The 13,161-nt window shown below is 36.5% G+C and overlaps 2 protein-coding genes across 7 annotated transcripts in view; both read left to right on the top strand.

Annotated features, from left to right (window-relative positions):
- The window catches only part of LOC106880686 (transducin beta-like protein 2), a 13,974-nt gene extending 8,547 nt beyond the window's left edge, over window positions 1-5,427 (top strand). For 2 of the 3 annotated variants that reach the window (XM_014930743.2, XM_052976793.1), the window contains exons 7-11: window positions 719-854; window positions 2,239-2,288; window positions 2,762-2,941; window positions 4,254-4,440; window positions 5,169-5,427. In XM_014930743.2, coding sequence (XP_014786229.1) covers window positions 719-854; window positions 2,239-2,288; window positions 2,762-2,941; window positions 4,254-4,440; window positions 5,169-5,205 — 590 coding nt within the window. In that variant the 3' untranslated portion in view covers window positions 5,206-5,427. Of the gene's footprint in view, window positions 1-718; window positions 855-2,238; window positions 2,289-2,761; window positions 2,942-3,629; window positions 4,230-4,253; window positions 4,441-5,168 lie in introns of those variants that run through there. The other variant, XM_052976792.1, reaches the window with a different exon arrangement.
- A 5,470-nt stretch (window positions 5,428-10,897) lies between these two features.
- LOC106880689 (carbohydrate-responsive element-binding protein) overlaps window positions 10,898-13,161 on the top strand; it is a 97,915-nt gene continuing 95,651 nt past the window's right edge. Inside the window, exon 1 of one of the 4 annotated variants that reach the window (XM_014930749.2) lies at window positions 10,898-11,986. In XM_014930749.2, the coding sequence (XP_014786235.1) occupies window positions 11,355-11,986 (632 nt within the window). In that variant the 5' untranslated portion in view covers window positions 10,898-11,354. The remainder of the gene's footprint in view (window positions 11,987-13,161) is intronic. The other 3 variants (XM_052976779.1, XM_014930751.2, XM_014930752.2) reach the window with 3 other exon arrangements.

Below are 13,161 nucleotides of genomic sequence, written 5' to 3' on the forward strand. Positions count from 1 at the left end.
TATCATCATCATCATCATCATACATCCGTTTTTCCATGCTGGCATGGGTTGGACAGTTTGACTGAAAACTGGTAAGCTGGGGAGCTGCACCAGGCTCCAATCTGATTTGGCATGGTTTCTACAGCTGGATGCCCTTCCTAATGCCAACCACTCAGGAGAGTGTACTGGGTGCTTTTTATGTGCCACCGGCACAGCACTGACATCAGCTACAACTACGATCTCGACAGGTCTTCTCAAAGCACATTGCCTATGTTCGAGGGTGCTTTTCACGTGCCATTTACACGACACTGGCATCAGCCACGACTACAATTTCACTTGGCTTGATGGGTCTTCTCAAGCATGGTATATCACGATATATATATATATATATATATAGGTATATGTCATGGTTTTAGTTCCCAGACCGGGTGGGGCATTGTGTTCATGGGTAAAACACTTCATCTCAGGTTGTTTTGCAATCACTTCAACACCTGACACGTAGTACACTGCGTATGTGTTCAAGCAACGTTGATTTGATGGAGGGAGTGACCTAATTTGCAACACCCATATTTGATCACTATAAACAAATGATTTTTTTTTTTTGCAGGCAGTTCAGTAAGAAATTGCAGAACCATCTTCCTTAGACTGCTAGAGACTACCATTCATTTATGTGTGTGTGTGTGTGTGTGTGTGTTTACCTTTATGTTTCAAGCGACCTAATTATTTGTTTATTTAATAGGTTTCACACCTGATGTCAAAGTGTGGGAAGTTTGTTTTGACAAGTCTCTACTTTTTAAGGAAGTCTCTCGAGCTTTTGAACTGAAAGGACACAGCGCCGGTGTGAAATGTTTCAGCTTCAACATGGACTCCACAAGGTTACATACATTTTCTATTACATTCTGTGTGTTTGTGTGACAGATCTGTCAGTTATTTGTGGCCACCTGAAATAAGAAGATATAGGATGGTCGTACTCAGCTAAGATAAATTATTTCTTAGACTGGAGCCTGGTGTTGCCATCCGGTTTCACCAGTCCTCAGTCAAATCGTCCAACCCATGCTAGCATGGAAAGCGGACGTTAAACGATGATGATGATGATGTTTCTAGCACTACAAAGCAGTTTCTGGAGTTTAATTGACTGAAAACAAGATAAGTTCCAATAGGCTCTAGATGTTGTTGATGATGTTACCTCGAGTCAACCTCAATCAAACGAGGTCTATGATCAAACACATGCCAGATGTGACCACCCTCTTGTTTTACAAGCAAGGTAAATAATTCCTCCAGTCTATTGAACAATATCCCAAACATGGTTTTGCAGAGAATCTCAAACAAAGAAACTTCATTTGCATGAATGGTTATGCTTTGTTTGCGATCAGCACTCACATATGAAGACAAGGGAATATATATATATATATATATATATATATATATATATATACACACACACAGACACAGAGATCAAGCTCCTTGGTTTCTGTCTACCAAATTTTCACTCACAAGCTATTAGCATGTCTGAGACCATGGCAGAAGTCACTTGCCCAAAGTACTATACAGTGGAATTGAACTTGGGAGCTGTGGTTGCAAAACAAGTTTCTTAACCACACAGCCATGCCTGCACCATGATGGAAGTCTGTTATTGAAATTCTGACAAGAATAGACTCGCAGAAACAAATATTTATATAAGTGGTAAATTTCAGGATGAGTTTTTGAAATGATAGAATGTTTGACATTAGTAATGACCCCAAGTTCAAATCCTGTCAATAGATATTCTGAGAAGGAGGCCTGGGACTAACCTGTGAAATGGATAGTTCAAAGAACTTGGTCGCTGAGAAGGACGTTCTGACAAATCTATAAATGTTTTGATATTTCATGGGAAAATTGTAGCTGAGGTAATAAGCAGAAGAGAAGTACATATATTCATGTTTATATATGTATGAATATATATATGTGTTATTTCTTTACTACCCACAAGGGGCTACACACAGAAGGGACAAACAAGGACAGACAAACGGATTAAGTCGATTATATCGACCCCAGTACGTAACTGGTACTTATTTAATCGACCCCGAAAGGATGAAAGGCAAAATCGACCTCGGCGGAATTTGAACTCGGAACGTAGCGGCAGACGAAATACCACTAAGCATTTCGCCCGGTGTGCTAACGTTTCTGCCAGCTCGACGCCTTAAATATATATATGTGTATTATGTGCACGTGTGTGTGTTTTTCTCAGTACATAAGGTTTTTTTTTGCTATTTTTTCTAGAATGGCCTCAGCTTCTAAAGATGGAACTTGGAAATTGTGGGACACAGATGGTAAGCTATTTCCTTTCTACACACACAAATAAAGAACATGAATACATTCCTTTGGATTTGTTTTCATTCAAAAATTACACAATTCTTCATTTTTCCAATAATTAATAATTTGATGAACCAAATGGAATTCTTTCTAATTTTGACACAAAGCCAGCAACTTTGAAGGAAGGGATCGAGTTCCATCACATTGACCCCAGTACTTAACAAGAGTCAAGTACTTATTTTTTATCAACCCCAAAAGGATGAAGGGCAAAGTCCACCTCAGCAGAATTTGAACTCAGATGCTATTCTTGATAATTTTTACAACACTGTTTTCTAACTATTAACACTCATCTATTTATATATTTGCATTAGATTTTTATATATTTGTGTATTAATGAATTTTTGATATGTCTTAATATTTTAGCGACTGATACATTGGTATACTTTAAAGACTGCTATGCATTGATCTATTATTAAATTCTCTTATACAGTGCAATACAAAAAACAACAAGATCCATACCTGTTATACACTGGGACCTTCCATTCGAACCCATCACACATTGTTTTGTCACCTGATTCACGAACTGTTGTAATGTCTCATGGAAACAAAATTGTTGTCTTCAACACCTTTTCAAAAAAAATTGAAATGGTGATGGAAAATGTTCATGAAGGTATTTAATCATTTAAAAAAAAAATTTTGTCTTTGTTCTTTTGTTTGTTTGTTTTCTCGCTTCCCATTTTTCTGGGCTTTAAACCACCACTGCTTCCCACTCACTCCATTTTTACATGTACTCTTTTTTGCTCTCTTACTGGTTTCAGTCATTGGACTGCAGCCATGCTGGAGCACCGCCTTGATGGGTTTAGTTGAACAATCTACTAACACCACCCTACTCCTCCCCTCACCTCAACTTCCCCAGGATTCATTTCTAAATTTGATACTTATTCTGCCAGTCTCTCCTGCTGAACAGCTAAGTTATAGGAACATAAACAAACCAACACTGGTTGTCAAGTGGTGATGGGAGACAAACACGGACGTAAAGACACACTTACACAATACACACACACACACATATAAATATGTGTATGATGGGCTTCCACCCAGTTTCTGTCTACTAAATTCACTCACAAGACAAAGGTATTCTAGACATGTGACCATCCCATCTTTTTCCTACATGCAGGCCCCAAGACCACATTATCCTTTTTTTTTTTTTTCCACAAACTGGTTTATGATTTGAGGGAAATTTAGCTGTTATTTCTAGCAGGTTGAGCAACCATGTAAAGGCTCCCTTTTTTAGTTTGAGATTAAAAATGTATGTTTTTATCTTGCTGTGTTTAGATTTTATTTTATTTTGTATAAAGATTGTCCGGGAGAAAAATCTCATTTTATAAGAGGAAAAAACAATTTTATCAACCGGATTCCAATAACGGTCAAAGAATGCTGTTTTGATTGCTGCAGCAAAGATTTTACTGCAACCAAAGTTGGTAGTGTTCTCCATTTCTAAGCACAGCATCTTAACACAGGCTAAATCAATATAACATAATACTGGTACACACACACACATGCTCACTTTTTCTCTCTCTGTTTCCATTAAACTAAACATGCATGTTTTTTCCTCTCCCTGAATTAACCACCCATTCTAAGTGGGCTTCAAAATCCCTTTAATTTAACAAAGTAATCACCCTACTAGCCCCTTTTTATTATTATTATTATTTTAATTATTCCTCTCTAAATTCAATAAAGTTAATCAATCACGTTCTGGGGTTTTCATCACTCCAAAGTTTTTTTGTTTATTTTTTTATTTCAATCAATCATGTTTTTTTTTTCTGCCAACATTTATAACCAAATACCAAAGATATTGGAAATGTTCTTCACAGTGTGGAGAGAAGTTTGCTTCCTCATTCTTTTATTAAATCTGACATCAACCACTGCTTCCTAAATGTTTTTTTTTTTTTTTATATTTTGGTTTCTTTCTTCCCTGCTAGGTCCAGTTGAGGGACTTCGGTTCGACAGCAACTCTAAATACTTTGTCTCTATTGGAGACAAACATGTTCTTATATTTAACAACATCACTGGCTACAGGGCTGCCATTGAAGAACTCAATGATAAACTCAACAAAACAAACTCTAACACAGTTGCAGAACGGATTAAAGAACAGATTCAAGAAGCCACGTATGTATTCCAGCAAGACATTATTTTCAATATTCCAGCCACTCTTTATATCGGGTTAAACACCACCTTCTGAGTGGTTTATCTTCTAGTTTACATAATGGCATGTTTATCGTCATTGATTTTACATATGTTTTCCATGCTGGCATGGGTTAGAGAGAACTTTTTGAGGCAGTGTTTCACAGCCATATATCTTACCAGGTGCCCATCCTTTTTGCAGAGGCATAACTAGAGTGTGTGCCACCCACAGTAGTCCTTGCATTTGCCACCACTCTCCCAGGGCCTATTCAGGTTTATACAGTAGACTACCTCATGATTGTGAGCCCGATGCTCTAACCACTGAGCTATGATTAATTCAAGACATCGTGAATTAATAAGCATATTTGACAAAGTATCCTGAATGCTAAAGGGTTGAAACTAGTCGTGTCTGGCCCAAATATTCTGTTTTATGTTCAAACCAAAAAGATCCAACCTCTCACACCTACCATACAATGTCATTCTCAAAATAAACCATCACATCACTGAAATCTCAAAGCCTCAAAATAATGCATGATTAATTTTTAAAAATGGGAATAAATAAGCATTACATTTGACAGAATGATCTGCATTTTAAGGGGTTTTAAAAGGGCTGAAAGTTGTATTCACTCCTACATAAATCATTTAAAATGCTTTTACTTACATTTTATTTTCTGTTTGTTTTATCCCTCTTTTAATGTCTCTGTGTCTTTCAGTGATGCATTGCAAGAAATTCTTCCAAAATCATCGTGAATATGGAGGTAGTTTGAGACTGAGTACAAGGAAACATTGCTGATGAAAAAGACAAATAAAAATCAAATCAACCATTCTGTCTCAGGGACCTGCTGATTGATCCATGTTCAATACCATTCAAATTATTTTATACCCAACCAACCACCCACCCTCACCACCTTGCAATTGTATTCAACTACACATTGCTGTGCAATTTTTCCAATAAAAATAATTGATTTTCAATGTTTTTGCTTAATTTTTTCCATCTTTGTAAAAATTATACATGTACACACACTCAATTACAAACAGTTCTATTTAAGTTTATATTATCTGTGTGTGTGTGTGTGTGTGTGTCTGATGACAGCAAGCAAGCTGAAACTTCAAATTCACTGTCAACGTTCTCCTTGTAAAATTTTAATAAAACATGTGCTGAAGTACAAAGTATTGAGGAATCCTTTAGTTTACATTATTTCTATATATAACTTGACATAAAAACAATATATATATATATATATATATGTAGAATGTGGCAGAAGTTGTTCTCTGCACATTTTCAGTGTTTATTGCTCCTGAGCATCTGCCACATACAATTCAATGCCAGCACCGAATGACTGGCATCCGTACTAGTGGAGCGCAAAGAGCACCATCCGAGCGTGATCATTGCCAGGGCCGCTGACTGGCCCCAGTGCCGGTGGTACAAAAAGCACCATTTGAGCGTGATCATTACCAGCATCGCCTTACTGGCACTTGTGCCGGTGGCATGTGAAAAACAACATTTGAGCGAGAATACATGATTACTCTCGATTTGAACTCTTGGCAATCAAATACATCAGACAGTGATAAAATATCTCTTCTCATCCGGCCTCTTTCTTCTTCTACTTCCTGTCTGCATATGAAAAACTCTGCTGTCTCAAAGTGATCTAAATCAAAATCTTCCATCAAAATTTCAAAGTTTCAAGCAGCAGCTAAATAATGACAAAATTATTTTACAAAATTCTTAATTATTCTAAAAATAATTGAAACTAAGGAAGAGTATTTCTGCAGAAATACAGCAATGAAAGTGTGAAGAAGGACTGTTTAAAGAAATGTTGACTATTCCACTCTCCACAGCAATTTCATTGTACACTTTCAGTCGCTCTCTCTCTCTCTCTCTCTCTCTCTCATGCTCTCTCCCTCTTTCTCACTCAGTTGCTATATTGAAGCCTTGAGATGGTCAGTCATTACCTCTGACACAATTGTTGTTTGTGTCAGAGATAGGACGCAAACTGATGGGTCTTCTGCTTGGAAGGTTGATACCGTGTTACCTCAACTAACTGCAGTGATATTCCTAAAAACAAGTTTACATCACCACTACTACTGCTAATGCCATTGTCACCACCACCACCACCACCACCACTAAACAACCAGCAATAACAACAACAAACTGCTTCATTGTTTGCCCTGCCTGACCTTCTGAATAGTGGCTATTGACTGAAAAGTGTGGAAAAAGTCAAAGGTTTTGGCCTAAGCACCCAATAACCAGAGTGATTATGAGGCCTTAACATCTATTATCTTGAGTTTGGATTGTAGGTATAGCAGTGACATTGTTAAGAGACTAATCTTAATTGGAGTATTGTGGTTAGAAGAAGAAGAAAGAGTAGGCTATAAACTTGATAGATGATAAATAGATAGACAGATAGAATGACACAGGGTAATTACATATAGGCTAGCTCATGGACAAAAAAATGCAGGTATACAGATACAGCTAAATGGGTGGATAGTTAGACTGACAAACTGAGAAATAAATAGACAGACAGACAGATGGATAAATAGATGAATAATTTTAATTACAGAGTTACTAATATGTAAGATGTTTCATCTGAAGAGAGGTAAAAGAAAAACCACCTCCAGAATTCTCAGATTATTGATTATAATGACAGACAGACAGGTACAAAGATACTGAACTGATTGACAGGTAAACTGTCAGCCAAATGAATTGAACAATTGGTTTAATAGCATGTGTGTGTGTGTGTACACATATATTAATAAGTATATATATATATACTTATATATACACACACATATAGAGAGAGAGAGAGAGATTTGGCTGTAAAAAAACAAGGTAAAAGTTTTTATTTTATATTCCCTTCAAAATTGCTCTTAAATGTGGTTTTGGTCGTTTTGGCTGCTCCCTGAGAATTCCATTAAAGGTATGCTTGCCTGTAGAGTGCAGAAGCAGGCTGTTCCATTGATCGGATCAACCGGAACCCTCGTCATCGTAAGCGATGGAGTGCCAGTTAGCTAATTAGTTATAATGCTTATTTATTCACATTGTTTTCCCTATGGGCCCTAGGGCTTGAGGCAGTACTTACTTTTCTACAAACGAAGTCCTTTGAAGTATTTGTTCTGCACTGGGCTACGGACACTTCCTTATGATTCTCTCCATCAGAAATGTAGTGAACTAATGATTGGCTCACTGGAAACCTGTGACCCATGATATAATAATCCATGATTTGTGATATAAAAGAAAGCAATAGGCTGAGGACAGTTGTACTAAGAAGAGGAAACAGGTATAATCAGTTCTGATAAGGTCTAATCTAATCTCATCTGGTTGGCCAGAATTAATTTAAATTTTAAAACATATCAACATTATAACAATACTAAGCTAAATTGAATCTTGAATCCAGCGAAGAGAGCTCTGATGAGGTCTCTCAATACTCCACTTATAAAAAGAGGAAGGATAAACTGGATGATGTAGTCCTATACACAATACCACTACCACCATCATCATCATCATCATCATCATTGTCATCATTATCATTTTTATGCCCACTTTTCTATGCTTGCATGGTTAGATGGAATTTCTCGAGGCAGATTTTCTACACTCAGGTGCCTTTCCTGTGGCCAACCCTCACTTGTTTCCCAAGCAAGGTAATATTTCTCTATGGTCATAAGTACAGCCCTTCCCTCTGTAACTGAACCATGAATGAAAACAAGCAATTGTTCTGAATTCAGTTTACTTAGATAACAACAGACCATTGCTTCTATTTTAACTGCTGAATGGTTTAACACTGGGAAAAAAACAGCTGCAGAATATTTGTCCCAAAACATGCCAGCAATTTAAATTTATCAAAATATCTCAACTTTGCTTGAATAGGGATGATAAAAAAAAAAGAAACAAACATGCAAGAAAAAAAGATGGGACACTGTTGAAAAATCCCTAACAAAAATGGCTGTGTGATAAGAAGCTTGCTTCCCAACCACATGGTTCTAGGTTCAGTCCCACTGTATGACACCTTGGGCAAGTGTCTTCTACAATAGCCTCAGACTGACTAAAGCCTTGTCAGTGGATTTGGTTGGTAGACGGAAACTGAAAAAAGCCCATCATATATTTGTGTGTGCATGTGTGTTAGTTTATTCCATTCTTCAGTAATTCTGTGTATGAAAAAAATGTTTTTGAAAGGCATGGATGCTGCATTGTTTTTTGATTTTGTAAGCATGTCAACGAGTGTTGGACATATGGAGGTCAAAATGGTGCCAGAGGTTGTTATTGGAAAGATGGTGGATAATCTTGTGGGTGTCTTCCTTTGTCAGATGATCCTGAAAAATCTTAAAACCAAACATAGACTTTTCCACTTTAAGTCTCGGCATTCTTTTCCAGAAAAGCCTGGTGTCATCTACATTGAATACCAATCTTCCTTTTGAAGAATTGTCATCAGGCTTATGTGGATACACTAAGTCTGCAATTCAAACCAAAAAGAAAGAAATGGTTCCAGTTCTTTGATGATTTTTGCTTCTGTTTTGGGGTCATTATGATGTTCTTCATTCTTAGAGCAATATCTTAGATGTGAGTTAAAACCCTTTTCTTATCATGAATAATTTTAGATACCATTGTCCGTCTTAAACTTTACACACATGTTATCACAACCATCATTTCTTGATGATGAAAGGGCAGAGTATGAATGAAGGACCAGAACTGAACACATTTCTTGCTGCAGAAGAGCAACTACACACACACACACACACACAACACCGCATACATGTTCTCTATTATCTATTTGGTCTTTTCTTTCTCATTTTCTCTCTCCCTTTCTTTCTTTATCGTTATCATTATCTTCATCTTCCAGTTGCCTTCTTTCTACTTCCTCTCCAAATAGTTATGTCTTGCTATGTATCCAACCGTAGGCATTAGTTCTCAGGAACTTGATGCAAAATTCGGTGTTAAGCACTTATTCCAACATTCTACATTTACTTAATGGATATTAGCGTCAAATCTCTCTCTAAAATTTTAAAATTTAAAACTTTGGATATATATATATATATATATATATATATATATATATATATATATATATATATATATATATATGTAAATACATGTATGTATCTATGTATATATATATGTATGTCTATATATGCATGTACCTTGCAAGTTTACTTTATGTATGTCTCTCTATACACACACACGTCTCTCTCTCTCTCTCTCTCTCTCTATATATATATATATATGCACATATGTATGATGTATGCATATGCGCATGTAAACATACATACACAAAATGAATATACACATGTACACACACATGCAGTACGCTTAGAAACACCGAAATATTTGTGTATAACATCTTCCGAACATGTAGTGGTACATAATAGCAATATTCCGTACGTAAATTTTAATTAAGAACAAGTAAACAATTAACAGCGAATAAATGTACAGCAATTAAAATTTGCCTCTTATCTCGTTATATTTATTGTGTGTATGTGTATAAATACTTATTATCTGTATAAATTATTAACCCGCACGGATAAACTGCTGTGACAACACATACATGCATGATCATACACAGATATTACGCACATGTGTGTTGCAATCGACCTGGAAATATATTAACAAATTTCATAAGTAAGCGGTAAACGTTACCAGTAAAGAGAGAGAGAGAGAGAGGAAACTGTAGTTTAATATTTTTGCTAAGTTAAAGTGTTTGGGTTTTTTTTCTATCCTTCTCGTTTAAGTGTTTAGATTTAGGTTTTTCTTTCACCACAAAAAGTTCTCTGTCAGTCAGCAACATCTCAATTAATATAGCCATTAAAACAGACAGCTAATTATCCCTCTTCCCCGTCCCACATATCACATATATTTATGTATATGACACGCATATATGCATACATAAATACAAAAACACACATATATATATGTGTATATTCATGTATGTATAAATGATCTTTTAACGCAGAGATAGTTTGTATTCCTTCTTCTGCTTTCTCTCTTATTTATTTATACTGTCGTTGTCTACCCGGCTGTCTATCTCGTTCCCTCACTAACTTTTGTTTTCCTTCTCCGTCTCTTCTCACACACGACTTACCCTTTCTGAGTCACTCTCGTTCTCTTTTACTCTTATCTCTCTCTCTTTCGCTTTCTTTCTCTATAATGTAGTTGTCCATACCTCTCTATCTCGCTTCCTTACTTTTATTTTACATACCTCCTCCATTATCGCCACCACCCCTTAATATCCTTTCACTTCTATCTATCTATTCCTCTTTCTCCCATTCCCTCTTTTTCTAACCCTTCTATCGTTCTCACTCTCCTTTTTATTTCACTCCGTCACTTTCGTTTTTCTCTTCCTCTTCCTCTCACACACAACTTACTATTTTTTGAGGCACCCTCATTCCCCTCCCACTATATCTCTCTGTGTCTCTCGCATTTCTTTTCTTTCCCCTCTCTCTCTCCCTCACATATATCTATCTGTCTATCCCTATCCCGTCCCTCCCTCTCTCTCTCACTCACTACTGGCTTCCGGCGCCTCGACTCCATCTAACATGATGGCGGAGCACTCTCTACTCGATCCTCTCTACGACTATAAAACGTTCACTGTCAAATTACAACTTTGTGCATCCTTCATAACATCGCTCGTGTGTAGTTACCCATCCTCAATGAAACCAAGTGACATTCTAGCCAAGAATTTTGGCCAAATATTCGCTAAATACCAATTCGTGAAGCACTTTTCATGCGACCCTTTCACGCTGTCTTTGCTTCACTGAAATATTTTGCGAAAAGCTTGTGTTTAAACACCAAATGACTCCTTTTTCTTTTCCTTCTTGCTTTTATTTCTTTTACAGATGAATTATTTTGCGTTTAACAAAGGCGGGTGAGAATTTATTTTTTATCTTGAAAGTTACGATTTTGTTATGTGATGGCCATTGATGATATATTGCCGACAAAATCGAGACAGAAAATGTTAGATACTCGCCGTTTGTTCAACGCGAATATGGATACGACAGCTACTACGACTAGTGGCATTGGAAGTTCAGCAAGTCTTGATACTAGCAACATCAATGATAATCAAAATGCAATAGAAACCCTCTTGAAAAACAGCACCAATTTTGAATTAATCATGCCTTCAACTTCGTCGGTGTCTGGTGCTAGAAGTGGCCATATTGCTCTCGACACGAATGTCAACAACAATAATGACGGTACTCACAACAACAACACCATCTTCTCTGGCAACTTGAACATAAGTCATAACTACAACATTGATAACATGAACTTTACCTACGAGGAAACCATTCACAGCGGTCATTTTATGTTGAGTCAGGTGCACGATGACAAAACCGCGGACGATTATGATGATGAAAATATCGTCAAAGAGGAAAAAGATGCTCAGTCCTCTTCGACGGGCCTCAATTTTCTCAGTTCTTCGACCTCCCACGAAAATGTTGGTGCTACAAATTTGGATTTTAGGGAATATAGTGCTACACAGTCAACTCTTTTCTCCATCGATGGTTCTCTTACCAAATTATTCGAGTGTATGACCTTAGCTTACAGGTGAGTCTTGAAATTGAAACTAGTATTTCTTTTATTAAACTAAATATATTTCTATATATATATATATATATATATATATATTTGATGATTGCCCTGTTTCTACGAAGTTTCATTTTTGAAAAAAAGATCCTTTGTTTCTTTTTACTTTTTTCACTCCATTCCAGTCCATTTCGTTCCATTAAAAACCTGAACTCTGTTCGCAAAGGGTTAACACAGACAATCTCAATATCAGACCAGCTGATTTTCTACTCTGGCAGCAGTTTGACCTCTCCTCTTCCTCAGCTTCTACCATTCTCGCTAGTTTATTATATAACACATTTACACACCCTGTTATATGTATTTCTATACGCACACACTCGAATGTATACACTTATATATATATATATATATATATATATATATATACATGCACATATACACACATAGATCTATGTATATACATCCATATATTTACACACTACCTACCTATCTATCCATCTATCTATCTGATGGATGGCTCTATCTGTGTCTCTATCTATCTATCTGATAGATGGCTCTATCTGTGTCTGTATCTATCTATCTATCAGATGGCTCTATCTGTGTATCTATCTATCTATCTATCTATCTCATTACTTTCTCACACGTTACCCTATATTTTGTAAATCGTCTGCATTAAAACAAAAAGAAAAGACACGGTTAAAGCATTAAAAATGCGCTTTTAATCCCAAAATAGGCAAAGTGCGCTCGAGGTGGTTTGGGGAAGTGAGGCAAGGGGCTGTTCTGTGTCTGTTTGCTGAAATCACTTGTTGCAATGTTGGTTACAAACAATGAAAAATGTTTAATTTCGTAAAGCTTCCATAGTGAAATTCAAGACAACTTAGTTGCTTGTATTTGTTGTTTTGGCCCAATAATAGTAGTTTTGTTATTAGACACACACACACAACGTTGCCCGATTGGTTTCTGTAAGGGCTGATGTTTTTAACAGCAGTCGATGTAAACATGGTGCGTGCGTGCGTGTGTGTGTACATTCACACGCACGCGCGCTTACATTATCTACTCTCCCCTCCCACATTAGTGTACATGAATACACGTATGCTTCAAATTGTATGTATTGAATGTGTACGTGCGCGCGTGTGTATATATATATATATATATATATATATATATATATATATATATTTTCTCTTTTTTTCTCT

Source organism: Octopus bimaculoides, chromosome 25 (genome assembly GCF_001194135.2).
Source record: "Octopus bimaculoides isolate UCB-OBI-ISO-001 chromosome 25, ASM119413v2, whole genome shotgun sequence".
Classification (NCBI taxonomy): domain Eukaryota; kingdom Metazoa; phylum Mollusca; class Cephalopoda; order Octopoda; family Octopodidae; genus Octopus; species Octopus bimaculoides.